The sequence below is a fragment of the Macaca fascicularis genome, chromosome 14 (genome assembly GCF_037993035.2).
Source record: "Macaca fascicularis isolate 582-1 chromosome 14, T2T-MFA8v1.1".
Classification (NCBI taxonomy): domain Eukaryota; kingdom Metazoa; phylum Chordata; class Mammalia; order Primates; family Cercopithecidae; genus Macaca; species Macaca fascicularis.
In genome coordinates this window covers 117,296,191-117,316,897 of record NC_088388.1, presented here as the reverse complement: position 1 = coordinate 117,316,897, position 20,707 = coordinate 117,296,191, and the positions used below count along the sequence as shown (strand labels likewise).

General features: G+C 43.6%; 1 protein-coding gene across 13 annotated transcripts in view; it reads right to left on the bottom strand.

Annotated features, from left to right (window-relative positions):
* Window positions 1–19,403, bottom strand: part of KMT2A (lysine methyltransferase 2A) — a 91,459-nt gene extending 72,056 nt beyond the window's left edge. For 7 of the 13 annotated variants that reach the window (XM_065529038.2, XM_065529041.2, XM_065529040.2 and 4 more), the window contains exons 1-2: window positions 18,951–19,403; window positions 16,763–16,861 (exon numbers count right to left, since the gene is read on the bottom strand). In XM_065529038.2, the coding sequence (XP_065385110.1) occupies window positions 16,763–16,861; window positions 18,951–19,382 (531 nt within the window). In that variant the 5' untranslated portion in view covers window positions 19,383–19,403. The remainder of the gene's footprint in view (window positions 1–16,762; window positions 16,862–18,950) is intronic. The other 6 variants (XM_065529043.2, XM_065529045.2, XM_065529044.2 and 3 more) reach the window with 1 other exon arrangement.
* Window positions 19,404–20,707: the final 1,304 nt, after the last annotated feature.

Below are 20,707 nucleotides of genomic sequence, written 5' to 3'. Positions count from 1 at the left end.
TCTGACTCTCAAGATACATGTAAAGAACAAAATTCCTGCCCCATGAAGCTACAATCTAATGGAGAGACAGAAAATAAACATATAACAAATAAATAAAAGATACTAGGGGCTGGGCATGGTGGCTCTCGCCTGTAATCCTAGCTACCAGGTAGGCTGAGGCAGGAGGTTCACGTGAGCCCAAGAGTTTGAGGCTGCAGTGAACTGACTGAGCCACTGCACTCCAACCTGGGTGACGGGGTGAAACCCCATCTCTAAGAAGAAAAAAGACATTAGGACAATAAGAATTGACAGGAGTAGGGGGTGGGGAGGGGTTAGCTGTGGGGTTATGTTCACTAGGGTGGTCAGGAAAGGCTTCTCTAAGGTAATAGTTTACCAAAGACTGGAAATCCATGAGCCACAGGCCAAATTTGGCCCACCACCTGTTGTTTGTTCTGCAAATTAAAATTTTAAAAAACTTTTAGCCATTTTTTTAAAGTCAAAAGAATATTTTGTGTATATGAAAACTATATGAAATTCAAATTTCAGTGTTCATAAATAAAATTGTATTGGAACATGGCCAGGTTCAATTGTTGATGGACAGACGGTCCTGACTTACAATGGTTTGACTTACAATTTTTGACTTTACGATGAGCTTATAAGTGTATTAAATGTATCTTTGGCTTATGACAATTTTGATTTATGGGTTTTTCAGGATGTAGCCCCATCGTAAGTTGGGGAGCATCTGTATTGCCTATGGTTGCTTTTGCACTACAACAACAAGAGTCGAGTAGTTTCAACAGAGGCCATCTGGCCCTTTGCAGAAAAAAACTTGCCAAACCTGGTTAGACCTAAATGAGAAAAAGTCAGACATATAAAGACCTTGGTGGAGTAGTGTTCTAGCCTGAGAGCAAGTGCAAAGGCCCCAAGACAGCAACAGGCACAGCATGCCTGACAGACAGAAAAAGGCTAGTGTGGCTGCACAGCAGAATGGATGAGAATGAGAAGAGACAGTGCTCGAGAAGTAGGCTTGACCAGAGGCCAGATTACGTGTGGCTTTGTTGGCCATAGTAAGGAATCTGGATTTACCCTAGCAGTGTGGGGAGACACAGAGGGGTTTAAAGTGAAGGAACAGGATTTGATACCGGAGTTTACTATTGCTATGTGAGGAACAAACTTTAGTGAGGCAATAACACAAGCAAGTCCAACCAAGAGACTATAATGGGAGACTCTCAGGTTTTGGTAGTGAAGTTGTTGAGAGGTAGTTGAATTTAGGGCTGATTTTGGATGTAATGCAGACAGAATTCGCTGATAGGATAGATGTGGGATGTGAATAAAACAGAGACACTGACGATAACTCTTACATCTTAGGCCTGAGCAACTGGATTTTTGGTGGGATAATTAAGAAACGAAGAGACTGGGAATGGAAAAGGTTTGAGGGAGAAAGTCAAGACTTTTTAGATATGGTAAGTATGAGATACCTATTAGGCATCCAAGTGCTTCAATGTATACGTGTTTCCTTGCCTATGAAATGGGAATAGTAGTGATACTTCAGACAACGGTCATGAAAGTTAGGTGAGATAATTCATGTGAAGTGCTCAGAATATAGCCTGGCCCACAATAAACACACAGTAAATATTAGCCAAATGGAAATATCAAACAGGCAGCAAGCTATACAAGCCTGGAACTCTGAGAAGTCATTAGTGTTAGAGAAAAAGGTTCCTTAGTTCTCAGCGTATAGATGAGGCCTGGATGAGATGACCTAGGAAGAGTGTGTAGACAGAGAAGGCGGTGAAAAGTAGACTCCTGGGAACCTCAGACATTCAGGAGAGTTAAGCAGAGGAGGGAAGCCATACAGAATGCTGAAAATTAACAGCCAATGAGTTAAGAAGAAAAACAGGTGAGTACAATGTTAAAAAAAAAAAAAAATCCAAGAAGGGAGTGGTCAGCTGGTTCAAATGCTGCCAAAGGGTTTAACAAGATGAAGACTGAGAATTATCTATTCAATCTGGTAAAATAGAGCTCCTTGAGGACCTTGATAAGAGCTACTTCAGAGGCATCATGGGGATAAAAGCCCAACTGGAGTAGTTGGGGAGAGAATGAAAGGTGAGAAAGTAGAAACAGCAATTATATACAGCACATTCAAGGAGTTTTGTTGTGAAAAGGGAGAAAAGAATCAGGTAGTAGCTAGAGGTGGACGTGGGGTCAAGCGTTTTTTTAAAGAAGGATTATATTAAAGCAGATAGTTTTATATGGTGATGGGACCAATCTAGTTGTGAGAGAGAAATTGCCTACACAGCAGGAGAGATGAGATAACTGCAGGTATAACCCTGACTAGATGAGAGAGGATGGAATGTAAAGCTCAAATGGAGAGGTTGGCCTTAGATAGAAGGGGGCACTTCAGCCAGGCACAGTGGCTCACACCTGTAATCCCAGCACTTTGGGAGGCCGAGGAGGGCAGATTACGAGGTCAGGAGTTCGAGACCAGCCTGGCCAATATGGGGAAACCCCATCTCTACTAAAAATACAAAAATTAGCAGGGCGTGGTGGCGGGCGCCTGTAATCCCAGCTATTCAGGAGGCTGAGGCAGAAGAATCACTTGAACCCAGGAGGCGGAGGTTGCAGGGAGCCGAGATGGGGCCACTGGACTCCAGCCTGGGCGACACAGTGAGACTCCATCTCAAAAAAAGAAAAAAAAAGAAGGGGGCATTTCTTTGATTGTAGAAGGCAGCAGAGTATGTAGTCACATCTAAATTCCATTTTAACAGGAGGGAAAAAAGTTGTTTTGTTTTTTGAGACAGCATCTTATTCTGTCGCCCAGGCTGGAGTGCAGTGGTATGATCATACCTCACTGCAGCCTCCAATTCCTGGGCTTAAGTGATCCTTCAATCTCAGCCTCCAGAGGAGTTGGGACTGCAGTGCTCACCACAGTGCCTGGTTATTCTTATTCTCTTATTCTTATTCTTATTCTTCTCTCATAGAGAAGGGGTCTCACTATGTTGTTCAGACTGTCTTTAACTCCTGAGCTCATGCAGTCCTTCCTCTTCGGCCTCCCAAAGTGTTGGCATTACAGGCATGAGCCATCATGCCTGGCTGAAAAAGCTATTACATACTTTGAGAAAATTTAGGCCGGGCGTGGTGGCTCAAGCCTGTAATCCCTGCACTTTGGGAGGCCGAGACGGGAGGATCACGAGGTCAGGAGATCGAGACCATCCTGGCTAACATGGTGAAACCCCATCTCTACTAAAAAATACAAAAAACTAGCCGGGCGCGGTGGTGGGCGCCTGTAGTCCTGGCTACTCGGGAGGCTGAGGCAGGAGAATCGCTTGAACCCGGGAGGCGGAGCTTGCAGTGAGCTGAGATCTGGCCACTGCACTCCGGCCTGGGCGACAGAGCGAGACTCCGTCTCAAAAAAAAAAAAAAAAAAAGAAAGAGAAAGAGAGAATTTAAAATCTCCTGATTCAGAGCCAGACATAGTTGTGTGCACCTGTAGTCTCAGCTACTTGGGAGGCTGAAGGAGTAGAATCGCTTAAGCCCAGGAGTTCAAGGCTTTAATACATGATGATTATGCCTGGGAACAGCTACTGCCCTCCAGCGCAGGTAACATAGTGAGACTTCATCTCTTAAAAAAACAAAAAGCAAACAAACAAAAAAACCCCTCCTGATTCATGTATTACATTCTTGGTATAAGACAACTGACTCAAGAATCACTAAATCCATAAATGAATAGCTGAATTGCTTCCAATGACAATTCTGTTAACATTAGTTCTGAGAGCTTCAACCTTCATATTATCAATTTCCAAAGTATCTTGCAAAGTATTAAAAATGTGAATACTTATATTCCTGCTATATTTTAAGCCGAGCTCATTAAAAGAATGAGAGGCTAGGCATGGTGGGTCACACCGATAATCCCAGCACTTTGAGAGGTCGAGGCAGGACGACTACTTGAGCCTGGGAGTTTGAGACCAGCTACACAAGATGGTGAGACCCCCATTTCTACAAAAAAAAAAAAAAAAAAAATTCACTTTGGGAGGCCAAGGTGGGTGGATCACCTGAGGTCAGGAGTTTGAGAACAAGCCTGGCTAACATGGTGAGACAGTATCTCTACTAAAAACATAAAAAATTAGCCAGGTGTGGTGGCACACGCCTGTAGTCCCGGCTACTCAGGCGGCTTAGGCACGAGAATCACTTGAGCCCAGGAGGTGGAGGTTGCAGTGAGCCGAAATTGAGCCACTGCACTCCAGCCTGGGTGACAGGGCAAGACTTTGTCTCAAAAAAGAAAAGAAAAGAAAAGAAAATTAAAAATTAGTCAGGCATGGTGTTGTGAGCCTATGGTCCGAGCTACTCAGGAGGCTGAGGAAGGAGGATCCCTTGAGCCCAGGAGTTTGAGGCTGCAGTGAGCTGTGTTTGTGCCACTGCATTCCAGCCTAAGTGGAAGAGCAAAAACATGTCTCTTAAAAAAAAAAAAAAAATTAGATAGCAAGTACCATGAGGGAAGGGACATCTCCAGTGGTAGAGCCCCAATAGCTGGTCATCTGCCTAGAATACAAAAGATGTTCTTTGAAAGATGAATTAGATTTTTCAATTTTCATTTCTTACTTGTAATGCAATATTTATGATGGCCATTTTTAGGAAGATGAGCCTCTTTGCAGGTACTTTTTCATTATTTGCAGTAGAAAAAAAATGCAGTGACACCTGTAAATAATTTCCAAAAGCGGAATATAAAAATAATGCTGCTCAATCAGTAAGAAAAGTATAATATACCCAAGCATAGTCAAATACACAGACATCAAGGGGCAAACTTCTTAAGCCAAAATGGTTAATGAAATTCCACCAGTCAAGAAATGTATGCTGCTATTGAACTGACATCATATTCTCTTGTGAACAGATTGTCAGGGGTAGGAACAAGGGCAGATTCTCTCTGGTTATTGGTGCATCAAGAGAACAATGATTATTTGAATGCGTAATAGATACGAAGATATTTAAACTGTTTAAATATGATCTCTGCCTGTATTGAGAAATGTTAACACAAAAAGGTCACTTAGGATTAAAGGGCGCCAAGACAATAATTCTCTGTTCTTCAATAACAACAGAAGGTAAAAATTTCACCGACACAAGAATGAAGTCCAGTTTTCAAATATTTAATTCAATTCTACCTAGCAACTGTCACCTACGAAACACAAATGCTACTCCCTTTGTAACTAGAGAAATAGGTACTACCCGTCATCCCCACTCCATGTCAACAAGAACAAGCAGCAAAGATGCTGAAAACAGCAAAGCAAATGAAACAGGTGAACTCCACCCATCCTGCTTCAGAAAAAGAGGTAGTTATAAAGTAGCTTATTTGTCTTAAAAAAAAAAAAAAAACAGCAAAATGAATGCGCTACTTCAGATAGTAAACTATTCTGATTCCTGGCAATGGCCCAAATTATTCTGCAGAATCTTTATTAAAAAAACTCAAGAAAGGTGTATTCCCAGATTCCTCAGGTTCCAAGTCTGAACTGATGTATCTACTTGCTAAAGCAGAAAAAATAAGCTCACTTAACTGATTCACTGTAGAAAATTAAGTTAAGCATCACAATCACAGGGTTTATTTTTCTCTAATAGGAAAGTACCATAAATGACCAGATTGATTTGAATAGGCTAGAAAAATTAAACAAACACCAACTTTATTTTCAGATATGGTTCTTTTTATTATAAGAAATTTTGGTCCCCCATATGACAAGTTTAAGTGGTTAACTTCATTTTGAGCTACATTCTCATTCAACTACAAACTTCTACTATAAAACTCAGTTTTTTTCTTCCGTTTGTTGTTCTTATCCTGGTGCAAAAGTCATGTTACAGCTTTCCTTCTGGGAAGATGGGCTGTTGAATGACCAACAGTAACGAGAGTAACACTGAGGAATCCACAACTTCCTTCCTTCTAAAGGTAAACAGGGTTATCTCTCCGTAAAGTCAGTTTGCTGAAGAAGCAGTGTAAAATTAGATGACAACAGTGAACATTCTTCTTGGCAAAATAACACCGAAGCCTCCGAGTCGGCCAATACAATTTTTTTCTTGTTTTTTTTTTTTTTTTTTTTTTTTGGAGATGGAGTCTCACTCTGTTGCCCAGGCTGGAGTGCAGTGTCATGATCATGGCTCACTGCAGCCTCAACCCATTGGGCTCAAGCAATCCTCCCATCACAGCTTCCCGAGTAGCTGGGACTATAAGGCACAGGCCACCATGCGTGGCGGTTTTTTTTTTAATTTTTTAAATTTTAAATTTTTATTTTGTAGAGATCAGGTCTCACCAAGTTGCCCAGGCTAGTCTTGAACTCTTGGCCTTAAGCAATCCTCCCACCTCAGCCTCCCACAGTGCTGGTATTACACTTGTGAGCCACTGTGCACAGCCCACCAACACAATTTTGACTTATTATTTTTTAGGAATATTCAAATATATGAGTTGGGAAATTTTGTGTTCTTAATATTTTGTAAAACCAGTTGGTCTCTTCTGGCTACCACATCATATTTGGAAGTTTGCCATCACATTCTGAGAAGCCCACATTAGGTGGCATCAACCTATTAAAAAAAAGAAAGTCCCTGGTATTTTTTATTACTCCAACACTTGAATCTCTCAAGTAGAACAAAGAATCATAAGAGAAATCGTCTTTGCTTTTATAATCCCATTTTCTGAATTTATACAAGCAGTTTTTTGAATTTTATATCTCTTGTTTACTGAATGTACAACAAGCTATTAAAAGTTATAGGGAAAGTATGAATTTGTTCTACTTTCAATTCCCAGAGTTTCTCAAATGACATCCAACTTTATAATTAAGGAGTCAAACTGCCCTTCACTTTGCCAACAATTGCAGAATTCCTGCAACAATCCAGCTTCACCTATGAACTACAGGCATTTTATGAGACTGGTTAAAAGTAGAGACTATTTATTATATGCAACTTAAAAAATACTTAAGATATATAACTAATCTTAAATCTAGTATCAGTTCACTTGAAAGAAGGAATTCATACACAATTCCAGTAGGAAATTCAAAAGTCCTAAAGCTTCAATAACCCAATGAAGGTTTTGGAGTTAAGAGTTAGTAGGAAAACTGGCTGGTGGTAATATCAGCTCTGCCCAGACTTTTGGTAATCTACATGAATAATCCCAATTCAGGTTTTCATTCTGACTGTACAGGAAATGCTTTCTGCAACCCAACATATCTAAAAAGGTTTCATTCTGAGTGATGCAAGCCCTCTACATAGCCTCAAAAGCCAAGGGTCAGAGGCTTTTATAATACTAACATGAAGCAAACTTATATTAGTTTGGAAATGACTTATAAGCATTTGTTATAATGTATCCACAAGCAGTGACAGCCTTAACAAGAGCTATTCTGAACCGTACCTCTTTAAATGACAACTGAAAATGGACATAAAAGCTACAAATACTTATTTGTTTCCTATATTGATACCACACCTACTGTTTTCCTTGGTTTCTCTTGATGTTTAAGATTTCTCTCTTAGCTCCACTTACAAAATTTTTATTCTCCTATAAAGCCACTACAAAAACCATTACTTCATAAAGAAATTTCTCTGGAAGCTTCCTACTGAAAAGTAATTATTGCTTCGAGGAACTGAATAAGAATTTATTTACTGATTCACAGAAGGAAAAGGTAGCTTGAGAGGTCATTTTATACATATATAGGCAGGACTGTACTTTTAAAATATACTTCCAGAGAAGATAATAAAATTATTTTGGCAACCTTTTTACCATGACTATAATGACAACCATCATTACCAATAAGTTCTTTACACAACTACCCCTTATTTCAGTTTAAACCTATTTTCTCTTATTCTGCTGTCAGTGGAGCTGGGAAACCGCTGGTTACCATTCCTAATAATGGATCCATTCATGTTTTTTGAAGAGTTATTAAGTTGCCTCTTAACCTTTCATTCTCTCAACCTTTCCTCATAGGACTGACTTCCAATCATATAATCATCTTTTGAGTCTCCTCAGAACCGTCTCCAAGGTCTCCTCATCCCTTTTAAGTTGAGGAACCTAGAAATGGAAACAACACTCAAGTAAGGGGATGATCAGTGCTAAGTATTATCTACATAAAAGATAATGCCATTCCATCAGGATACCTTAACATTGCTTTCAAAACCCAATCAGTACCTTTACAAAAATGTCCCATCATGGCTACTATGCTTTCCTTTGCCATACTTAAATTAGTATTTCTTAATGATTAGTCCAAATATTCTGTTCGTAGTCATAAGTTCTCCTAGTTTATGTAATGTGTCCTAGCAAAGTATTCCTAAAAGCTGTATGTAGATCAGATTTTCAATTCAACAAATACTATATAAAAAGTCACCACTATAAAAAACATAAAACATAAATGATGACTTAAAAATGGCCCATGTCTTAAGGGAGTCACTATCTAATGGGACAAAGACACATTTCAAAAGTATCACAACATAAGGTATACTGGGTTAAATTCTTTAAGTGTAATGTACAAAACACAAAAAGAAAACAGGAAAGAAGTTGAGTTTCAACTAGCAGTACAATCTGTGAAAACATGGAAGAGTTAGGATCTGGGGATCTGAGTTGAACCATGGGAGATGAATAATAAGCCCAAGACAGGTCAAAATGGGAAAGACTTTAAGGCAAAGGAGAGGCTTTAGCAAAGGTACAAAGGCAGATAAACAGACTGTGGAGAATACCTAATAGTTCAGTAGTCCAATGTGGTTGAAGCGGTAACAACGTACATTCAGGAGACACGGTTCAAAATTTAGAAATACAGGCTAGCAAGATCATACAGGGCTGAGAATCTTAAATTTTATATTCAGTGAGAAGCCAAAGGATTTTAGGAATAAAGTGACATAATCAGATCTGTATTTAAGAAAATCATTATGGCCGGGCGCGGTGGCTCACGCCTGTAATCCCAGCACTTTGGGAGGCCGAGGCGGGCGGATCACAAGGTCAGGAGATCGAGACCACGTGAAACCCCGTCTCTACTAAAAATACAAAAAATTAGCCGGGCGCGGTGGCGGGCGCCTGTAGTCCCAGCTACTCAGGAGGCTGAGGCAGGAGAATGGCGTAAACCCAGGAGGCGGAGCTTGCAGTGAGCCGAGATCGCGCCACTGCACTCCAGCCTGGGCGACAGAGCGAGACTCTGTCTCAAAAAACAAAACAAAACAAAACAAAAAAGAAAACCATTATATTGTGTAGCACTGTGCCGGGTGAAAAGATAGGTGGGAAGACCAATGAGAAGATTACCACAATAAACTATCCAAAAGTAATGGAAATTTAAACTAGAACAGCAGGAACAGAACAGCAAGGACAGATGAAAGAAACACTACAATAACATAATGGACAAGACTCAGAAATTGATTGGATGGGAGTGGGAAGAGAAAGGATTTAAAGATAGCACAGTGTAGAGAGCAAGAATCAACTTTCAAGCAGATGTAGGTTCAGATTTAAATTCTAGCTCTGCCACTTACTAGCCATATAACTTAAAGAAAATTACTTGTCTGTGCCTCAGTTTCTGAGGTGTATTGATGGTTTCTGATGGTGTATTGAGTACATTAGCAAACCTTTGACAGAGTCTCACTCTGTCCTCCAGGCTGGAATGCAGTGGTGTGATCTTGGCTCACTGCAACCTCTGCCTCCTGGGTTCAAGTGATTCTCGTGCCTCAGCCTCCAAGTAGCTGGGATTGCAGGTGCGCACACCACCATACCTAGCTAATTTTTGTATTTTAAGTAGAGACAGGGTTTCACCATGTTGGCCAGGCTGGTCTCAAACTCCTGACCTCAAGTGATCTGCCTGCCTCGGCCTTCCAAAGTGTTGGGATTACAGGACTGAGCCACCCCACCCAGCCTGCAAATCTTTTTTTAAAGAGAGTACAGCAAAACTGTACTTTTCTTTTTTTCTTTTTTTTTTTGGGAGACAGAATCTTGCTCTGTTGCCCAGGCTGGAGTGCAGTCGCACAATCTTGGCTTACTGCAACCTCCACCTCCCAGGTTCAAGCGATTCTCCTGCCTCAGCCTCCCAAGTAGCTGGGAGTAGAGGTGCCGGCCACAACGCCCAGCTAATTTTTGTATTTTTAGTAGAGACAGGGTTTCACCATGTTAGCCAGGCTGGTCTTCAACTCCTGACCTCAGGCAATCTTCCCACCTTGGCCTCCCAAACTGCTGGGATTACAGGCATGAGCCACTGCGCCCGGCCCAAAACTGTACTTTTCCTCCTTAAACACACTACTCTTAACTAGTTACTCTTAAACTCTAATCTGCTTTTGACCATTCGGCTCAAGTCCCAACCCTCAGAAATTGCAACCTACAATTCAGCATTTCTTCTATAATTAAATGGTTACTTGCATTGATCTCCGTAGACCAGCACTCATTCTCCTCAAGCTGACACTTAAGAACAAATGTCACCAAGTATAGACTAATGGATCTGAACCTGGAGCCTAAGTACCCTGAAGAGCCTCAGAGCTGTTGTAAGGAACCACCAAGTGCTCTCCTCATAAAAAGATCAGGAACACTAGTTATAGAGACAACAGGTAGCAACCCCATTATAGTTGCCTTGGCCTGATAATGAGCAACTCATGGAGGCACTGTGTTCCTTGGTATCTTAGCTGCCTATTTATACCATCTTGTTCTCTTTCTTCTTTTTTGCCTTATCTCTTAATATGTTTTAGTTGGACACTAATGTTGTTACCAAGATAGGTGGCTGGCCTTCAATTTGGTTCTACCTAGCTCATAGAAGAACCTGACACTCAAACTAATATCAAGAACATTCTAAGATTATAGCACTCAAACAGGTGTATGTATGCATATATATACAGGTATAACTCAATGTAATAAAAACCAGTTATTTTGATGAAAAAAAAAGATTATAACCCTGCTTTCCTTTCAATCTCTTGGTTCTAATAATTAGGGCTTCCTATGTGCCAGGCAAAGTGCTAAGTGCTTACATTACATGCATGATCTCGCTTAAGCCTCACAATAAGGCTATGAAGCATGAGTACCCCTGACTTACAAATGAAGAAACGGAGGCATGGAGAGGTCCAAAAACTTTTCTGGTTGGGTGCAGTGCCTCCCATTTGTAATCCCAACACTTCGGGAGGCTGAGGTGGGGGGACCACTTGAGGCCAGGAGTTCAAGACCAACCTGGGCAACATGGTGAGACCCCCATCTCTACAACAAATAAAACAATTAGCTGAGTGTGGTGGCGCATGCCTGTAGTCCCAGCTACTTAGGAGGCTGAGACAAGAGGATTGCTTGAGCCCTGGAGGTTGAGGCTGAAATGAAATGTTTGTGCCATTACACTACAGCCTAGGCAACAGAGCATACCCTGTCGCAAACAAACTGAACAAAACACAAAAAAAACTTTTTCAAGATGGCTGAGCTTAGATTTGAACTCAGGCAGTTTAAATCCAGAGCCCATGGTCTTAACAACTCTTAATTACTGTGCTATACTATCTCACACCAGTACAGATTAGATTATGAGATTCTCCCTTTCTTCTGTAAAGGCATTTAAATATGCACAAATAAAAAATCCTAGCCAAAGAGATTACAAAAGGATTTCCTCATTAGCTAAGCTTAAAGAGATGTTATCCACAAGGTTTTACTGCTTATAATTAAAGGTAATAATCTAGGGACAATGTTTGTGTTTGATCTAAAAAGTGGTCAATCCTCATGGATGGGCAGAGGTTGAATATGGGCAGGTGTAAATATTTCTCCAGGTGTAGGATATTTATTAGAAATAACAATTAACTTCTCCCTAGTTTTTAGAACTGAGATAGTATAAAGGAGAGCCTAAAGAAAAAACTTTTCTCTAGAAACACTTCTCACAAGTAATATCACTCTCCTAATTCAAGACAGAAAGCTACCATTACATTGATGCTGTAAAATGAGAATGAAACAATGATGCTTCAGCAAAGCATAGATAATACAAGTGGATCTCTCTAAAACAGTATGAATGTTAGAAAGATTCATAGCTTTTGTTGCTGAAAGACATCAAAACATCTATACCCAAACATTCCAACAAAACACAAAACCAGAAATGCAAGAAAGTGGATAAAATACTATATATGGAAAAACTCCATCTCCTGAAATAGATGCCACTGGACAGATGCTACCCAATGGTACCTCACAGGGTACTGCTGTAGCAATAATTAAAGGTAAGATATCTGGGGAAATCCCTTCAGTCTATTTGTCAAATAGAAAAACAACTACTCATTTCAAGGGAAGGGGAATTTTCATACACTGCACAGAAAACTGCCAACTAACTCATATCTTTGTTGTTTCCTTAAAACTAAAACTCATTAGGGCAATACATTCAATTCAACATCTGAAAGTTAAACCAAGCTTGGCCTCTTAGAAGTTTTAGACTAATCCTTCAAGGGGATTTATATCATCCACAACAATTACAAATCACATAACAAAATTCTTCTTTCAAATGTCTTAAGTCTTTAGAAGCAAATGTCTGGCAGCAGCTACAGTCTCATGGTTGGCTTCCCCTGGTGTGTAACCTGACAAGGTAAAAAACTCATTGAAATATTTAACAGTGGTGGTATGGATTTCTTTGGATAGGTCAAGAAAAGCAGTTCATCATTTTAAAAACATAAAGAACCATTTTATGGGAAATCATTCCCTCAGTCCAAGTGTCTCTGTATTTCCTCGGGGCTTTCTCAGAGACTTTATTGAGGGGGAAAATGAAAAGGCTAACAAAAGGACCCCTTTTTTCTCCCTATTCCCAGCATAATCTACCTCAGCCACAGGGCCAGTAGCATCCACACTGTCATAAATGCCAGCAATTAGAGAATTAGGCCATAAAACCACCCACTCAGGTATAAGAGTGCAGGCCTCCAGCTTTATTTAATGCATGCCATAAAAGATCCTGTACTTCCTTCTTCCAGGCCTTCTTCAACAACCAATGAAATGACAATAACAACAAAAATAGCCCTTTGTCTGCGTAACCTCATACTGATGTGATCAATGAAGCCATCTGGGTCCAGGTAAAGGATTTAAGATTCCTTTTTCTTAATAAAAGGTAGCATTTTCTCTAGCATGCCACATGTAGATCTAGTAAAGAACATACTGTATTTTGAATACGAAGGTCCTGGAAACTAAAGTCAAACTACTTTTTCCAGAAAAGCTATTTTATCTTATTCTGAAAATACTCTAGAAGCCTAGACAATTCCTGAACTTCTCAAGAAATACTGGAGCCTACAAGGGTATTCTTAATTAACTCAACAATTTCCAGAACCTCCTAAAGTCTTTCTAATCAAAAGTTAATTCAGATCTCAAAGCTAACTTTAATTCAGTCTGTGTCTCAAAGCTGATACAATCTAGGAGCAATCAATAATTTCATCTGATTGTCTTGTCTTCAACAACCTCGGAGTCCACAAAAATCACAAGTCTGAGATTTACTCCATGACAATATTTTACTCATCAAGCTTCATAAACCAGTCTAGATAAGATCCAAGGAAATACTTTGTAACAGTGAACTCTGTGGCATCCTCTTTCCTACTAGTGCCTACAGGGTTAAGAATCTGATTAAAATGTAGGTATGTCATGCCAGACTCATTAGTAATTTAACCTTTCTTAATCCCTGAAAATAACATATGCAAACAAAGGAAGGTCCCATCCCAGCAATCCTTGAATAAATTCCTCCCAAAGTAGTGATAGTCACAAAGCTTCCCCCTTCTCAAAGGTCTATGCCATTGGGCTCTCCACCTTGGCAGAGGAAGAATGGAAAGAGACAAGATATTCACAAAAGGCCCGATTGAAGGCCTTCAGTTAAGTGCTAGAAGGAAGCTGAAGTTCTGTGCCAACACTAGTGGAATGTGGGCAGGCACAAAGAGATCTTAATTAGGAGACCTACAATTAAAACACAGCGAGTTTCCAAAAGAGAGAGGCACTGCAGTCTGTTATGCCTCTGAGCAAGCAAAGCACTGTTGCCACCCCCTCTAGCCACAGGGTAAGGGAGGCAATTGGTATAGAGTCTGCACAGCTGCCCTATGGAAGGACAGCTCCAAGGTGAACAAAGAAATGAGAAGTCAAGATGGGAATAGTTTCTCTCAACTTCCAATAAGATGATAGATCACTGTTGTGTGAATGATGATTTCCTCCAGGAGTATGTGCCTTAAGATAATTAAATGGAAGTGAAAGATGGGGACATGTCATCTGGTTTTCAGTCACAGAGGAAGAAAAGTTCTAAAGACTGAATTTCTAATGCTCAGTATAAACCATTTCAGAACATATTAATAACTACTTCCTATGAAGTAGGTACTATCACTTCAGTTTATAAATACATTGATGTATTGGATTTTTCTTTTCATTCAAAATTCACACACCTAAAGGAATATACCACCTAGACTGAAAATAACTTCTCTTTTGGATAGTCTGGCATTCACAACAATGAAAACACATTTAGTCAAACAAAAGGGCCTCTAAACACCAGATAATGCCTGGGATTCTGTAGGTTCTCAGAACTATGTGTAAAAACTTTATCCTCATTTTTCTTATAAATGAAACTGGTCAACTTCACCAAAGTCCTTATGTTTTTTTCACACAATGAAAAATTTCCAAGTTGAAAATTTCTCCTTCTAATAATAATGCCAGTTACACGGGCAAAGGTATGATCTGATATTAAAAATTACCAAACAGAATCCCAGCTACTCAGGAGGCTGAGGCAGGAGGATCAGGAGTTCAGGACACACCTGGGCAACATAGTGAGACCCTGACTAAAAAAAAACCAAAAATTACCAAATTGTCTCACTTGACTCTGACTCTTGAAATGAACTCAGAATAAGAAATTCTGATCTGACCCAAAATTTAATACAATAGAAAGGAATCATAATACTGACACAGAACAGATTCATGAGCTATTTAGTCCAAACTTTTCATTTTACAGATCAGAAATTTAAGGTTAAAAGTGAATTTGCCCAGGGTCTCGTAACTGTTCAGTAACGGAGATGAGAGCCCACATCCACTAACTTCTACTCAGAGGCTTAGTGCACTCCACTGTACTTGTGTTCCCTCCTTCATTTACCTTCTGCCAATCTTAGGATTAGCTGTGAAGGCAATGAAGGAGCAGCTCCCACTCTTGGTACATACGTGATCAATAAACATAAAAAAAAAAAATCACAAACACTCTCCTACTACCTTTCAGCTGCAGGAATACTATCTTTTCAGGTCCAATCCAAAAGCCTGTCTCAGTCCACATGAACTAAACTGCAATTTCAAGTGAAAACAAATACACACCAATGCTGTAACTCAGTTTCAATTTGTATCTAATTAAAGTTTGTTATGTTATGAACAGGATGGAAATTTTGCTTTTAATATTTTGTGAAGTAGTAGGGAAGGTAACCGGATTATGACATTAATAAACAAAGACTAGTTACTGATAAATATACTGTTTCAGGAGTTTATTATTACAACAGCCTAACTTCCAGTCAACAGAAAGGGTGCTGCTGTACTATGTTTATTTAGATGGCAAAGTACAGTAATATGAACATTACCTGAGACAATCCTTAGAAAAATGGGATACTGACACTACAGAGGGAAGGGGAAAGACAAAAAATGGACCTCTGATTTCTTACAGTGCTCAATAAAACAAAACCTCAATTCTGCTTCCTAATTGTCATACAAAGGAAGTCAGGAATCAGCAGCAGTGAAGGACAAGTCTCCTATGGCTAAGGGAGTTCAAACAACAAAGTCATCTGGAAGTTCTGTTACCTAGTTTTAGAAGTATTAACATAGGTGTTGTTAGAGGCAAGTTATAGTCATTATTCACTGAAGGCGAACCAGTTTAAAGAGGTTAGAATCATTTTGGATCATATAACCATTTCTTCATGAATTCAGATAAGACTTGATATAGAGCCATGAGTGAGTTCTGAGAAGCAATCTTTATAATTCCATGTCAGCCCAGGGTGAACCTAAACTTCCTTTTTGGAACTTTATCATTGATTAGTAAGGCTATGTTAAAAAAATATATATATATATGCGCTTGGCTTCTACAATGAAAACTTCAGGTCAGAGGTTTACCACTACTCAACGCATAGCATCAACTCACACTGGATTGCCTCAAACACCACATAAAAAGCTTACCCATGGAACAGAGCTCATTCAAGTCCAAGTCAGAAAAAATACTCAAGTTTAATGTAAGGAGTCAACTACTCTTCTCATAACGAAGCAGCAACTACTGTTCAGGAAAAAGTTTTAAAGACAAAAACCCCTTATAAGTATGATCTTATTTGAAATAACTGCAATTCCTTGACAGGCTTTACACTATATACTAGTGTTAAGCAAAATAAAACACTAGTTTACAATTATCTCATAATGCCAGTAGGTAAGAAAACGTTTAGCCCCTGATTAAAACTTTAAAAGTGATTTGTCAAAGACCAACAGATAAAATATTCTGGTGCCCAGACATTAGGTCCCTGAATCCAGGTGGCTCTCTTTCTAACCAGTCTCTTGAAAAACTATGATTGGAAGCTGTCAGCATAAAACTTTGCTTTTGAATATGTGATAACATTTGGAATGTGAATGTTTGGTCCTTCAATACAAAATAAATAAGCATACTGAACAAGAAGAAAATGCTTCTCAGGATCCCCTTAAAATGGACTAACTTCTCCTAATAGAGACTTTATTAAACTCAAATACACACGGCGCTAAAATGCTACATATAACCAGGCAAGTCTCAATTTTGAAAATAAGCAGGTAAATGAAATGTCAGTTTTGATTTTTTTTTTTTTTTTTTTTTTTGCTGCTGTATCTTTTAAAAAAGCAAAATCAACTCACATTTAAGCACCAACTCCATGCAAGTAACCTGAACGGTTCAGTCTTTTTGTCATGTATGTGGCCTTTGGTTCTCCAACTACATGGGATCTGTGTTGTTAGCTTAAAAAATACAGAATTGGCCTTTCAAAAAAAAATAATAATCTACAGCAACCAATAAATAGTCTCAAACAACCCTGCTGACTGCAGCTGCCTTCTGAAGGCTGGGAAAAGGAGGTGGAGATAGCGCAGAGAGAGGCAGGGAAAGGGGACGCTGCAGCTAGCTACATAGCAAGGAACACGCCCCCATCATGTCCTCCTTGCTCTGTCAGAAGGCGGGTTGTTGTCAGTCTCCTGATCAGGCTGCCTTAGAAACGATTAAAAAAAAGGAGGCAGGAAGACTAACAACCAAAAAACGCCAGCTCCTCGAAAGGAGGGGCCGGGGTCCTTGGGATCTCCTCCCTCCCCTTCTTCCCAGGATCTTTCCGTAAATCTAAAGGGGTGCGGGGCACAATAGGGGACAAGGGGTTTGCCCAGGATATTTTGTGTGCACCAACGGCAGAGCACGCAGGAAACGGCTGGTTGTTATCTTTCCCTTTCTGTTTCAATCAAGAGCACTCCAGAGCAGCAACCCCCTACCCCCCTTCGCTTCAGCCCCTAGCAGCTGCTCTTCCTCCTCCTAGCATCCCCCATGCCATTCTCCCCCCTCTACAATTCAAACTCCCCCCTCCTGCATCCAATGGAAAACAAATGCGCAACGCCACTGGCTGAACCTGAACTCAACTTCCCTTCCCTGGGCAACTTTCCTTTTTGCTGAAGGGGGCTGAAAAGTGTTTATAGAAGCAACTCCGTTATTGCCCCAGTACTAATGGGGAAGGGGCAACGCTCTGACCCTTCATCCACCTTGGGTCTCCTTATAAGAATCAGAGTAGAACCCCAAGTCATTTCTAAGGAATAACTTTGCTTCACAGTCCTCCTCTTTCTCCCATCCCAAAGCAACCACCGCCACCACACTAAAGTATAACTGTCCCTTATCTACTCTCCTCACCCCAACCTGGCTTCCCCCACCCCTTCCAAGCCCCAGGATTGGCCTAGGAAAAGGTGGATCAATAATGAAATGACGAGAAGAGAAGGGCGGGAGGGAGCTCGGGTTGGAGACTGCGTGCTCTCAGGCGCAGTGGGTGGGGTAGGAGAGCAGCTGCTTCCCCTGGGAGGATGCTGCCCCAGTCCCCCCACAAACACCTCCCCTCACAGGGGCCCCCTTCCCCAGAGCTGGAGGGAAAGCCTGCCTCCTCTCCAGGGGGAGTGGTGGAAAGCTGCTCTTCTCTAAGCCTAGGGGACAGTGGACTATTTTCCCCTCCAAGATGCCACTAATCCTTCATTCTAAAGGAGGGAAAGGGTGGAGTGAAGGTAGAGTAATTCCCGGCTACCAATAGGCTAGAAACTGTAGCCCTGTAAGACGAGGTGGGGGGGCGGGGGGAAGAGACTGCTATATGAGGAATCACCGTTATCTTCAGAGGGAAAGGAGGTGAGACCAGGAAAGGTGCAGAGGAGAGATTTTCCCCGGTGGGGTAGGGAGGAATGGGGGAGGATCTGTCTGCTTGGGGTGGGGGTAGAGGGTGGAGGTGAAGGAAGGGGGAGTGGCTGGCAGTATAGGGACCTGGCCCGGGGACGGGGCGAGGGTTCATCGGGTTTTCGAAAGCAAGGTGCTGGAAGGGACATCGATCCCCAAGGGCTAGGAGAACGTGGTCCTGGATGAGGCCATCACCCGAGAGATGCCCGAGAGGAAAACTGCCCTAGGAGTAACACATCTGCCCAGAGAGGGAGGCGGGGATGTGGCGGGATCAGGTCTCTAGGAGGGAGGGAGGGAGGAATCTTGCTCGGATGAGGTAATCTGTGAAAGGGAGGAGGGGTTCAGTCCCGGGATGGGAAACCCCGGCGAGGGGGTCTGTGCCAAGGGATTTGGGGAAGGGTCAGGGGGAGGAGAGCGGGGGGCAGACGCCCTCAGCCAGATGGGCCCAAACCCCGGGGTGGGGGCGCCTGGGGGTCTGCAGCCCTGCATGGGGGTCCCAAGATGGGAGAGCCATTCGCCCCGGGTGAGGGACCCTGAGATGGTCCCAGAATTGGGATGCTCCTCAATCCCGGATGGGGGAGGGGAGGGGGCTCCGCAGAGGGTCGAGACCCCGGACCTGGGGGTTCCTCGCCCCCTTACCTCTCCGCTGCCGCCTCCCCCGCCGCTCTCCCCAAACACGGCCCGGAACCGGCGCAGGTTGGTGCCGATGGCGGCCGAGACCTGCAGCGCCGCGTCGAAGCCCGGGCCCACCCGGAGCAGGGCCGGCCCTGAAGAAGCTGAGGACGATGACGAAGACGAAGACGAGGCGGACGACGAGGAGGCTGCTGAGGCGGCGGCCGCTCCCCCTGGAACCCCAGCCCCGCTGCTTCCCGCCGCCGCCGCCGCGGCCGCCACAGCCGGGGGGGAGGGGGGCGCCCCGGGGCCGCCACCGCCGACCGGGGGCCCGGGGGGAAGCAGCAGGGCCGGGACGCGTTGCCGCGGGGCGCCCCCTAGGCCCCGGCGCCCCCCGCCGCCGCCGCCCCCGGTGGTCCCGGGTCGGGCGGGGAAGCGCCACCGACAGCTGTGCGCCATGTTCGCCCCGTGAAGTGAAGCAGCGAGAGGGAGAGGCGACAACACAGGGGGGCGGGGAGGCGGAGGGGGGGGCACGGGGCCCCGGAACCTGCCTAACCCGCTCGGCGCTGCCTGGCCGCCTGCACTCTACAGGCCGCTATGCAGAGCGCCGGGCCGCGCCCGCCAGCCCCGCAATCTGTATAGCGGCCACGGGCCTCTGCCTCTGACGCCTGGGCGCTGCAACTCCATCCCGAGGCCCGGGCCGCCCCCTCCTGCCCGCCCGCCCGCCCCGCAACCTGGATAAGTGCATGCCCCGCCCTCCGGGAGAGGCATTGCTCGGGAAAAGGAGGGGGGAAGGAAGCCCGGGAGCCCGGAGCAGAGCGCGGGTTCCGGAGAGAGGGGGAGGGGGCGAGGGCTACGCGGAGATGGAGGCGGAGGGAGCCGGGCCGCCTGCAGCCTTGAGCACTGAGAGGCCGATTACACACGTTCCCGGGACGCGCTGGGAATCGAACCGCCCGGGAGAGCAGCTTCCAGTATAACGCGGCGGCTGGGTCGGGGAGCAGTGAGCCTTCTCCTCCGCCCCAGGGCACGGATACAAGATGGGTTAGCCCGAATTGAACGCTTCTAGAATAAAAGAGCCCTTATTGTACTACATGCAAAACAGAAGCACTGCCCCGTTTACTATATGCAAAACAGAAAGGCCCTCAATGAACGCACTTTAAAAAATAAAAAAGGAGCCCCTCCCATTTTCATGCTGGAGCTCTCTCCAAAATGCACACACGAGTGGCAGGTCTCCTGCCACCTCCTCGCTCTACTGTGCACTCGTCTGGCTTTTGTGCCCTTCTGCAGGGAGTTGGGTTGTGTTTCTCCAGCCCGGGCACTGAGGCCACGGCGTGCTCCGCTAACGACGCGGTGTTACAACGAAGCTGAAGCTGGGTGGCTAACGGGGCCTGGAGGGAAGAGGCGGGCAAAAGCGCCCCCGCCCCTTCTTCCTCCGGTCTCTGCCTGCCGCTGCATGCAAAGCAGACCCTAATGTATGCACGCAGAGGGAGGGGGGCTCGCGAGCACGTTTCTGATTAAGAGAGGGGGAGGAGGAGAGCGTTGGGCATTATGATACACTGGGTGGAAGGGGCCCGCCGGCGGCGAGCTCTGTGCGCGGGGTTAGTAAGCTGAGGGGGGAGGGGGAAAGAAGGAGGCGAGTTAGGGAGGGGAATGAATATCCACCGGGTTTACTTTATTGCGGGAAAGAGGGGAGGGCGCCTCGAGTATAGCGTTAGAAGCCTGCAAGGCTGGGAAAGCCGAGAGGGTAGGGAGGGGTTTGTGTCGGGGGAACTTGCGTTGGTTGA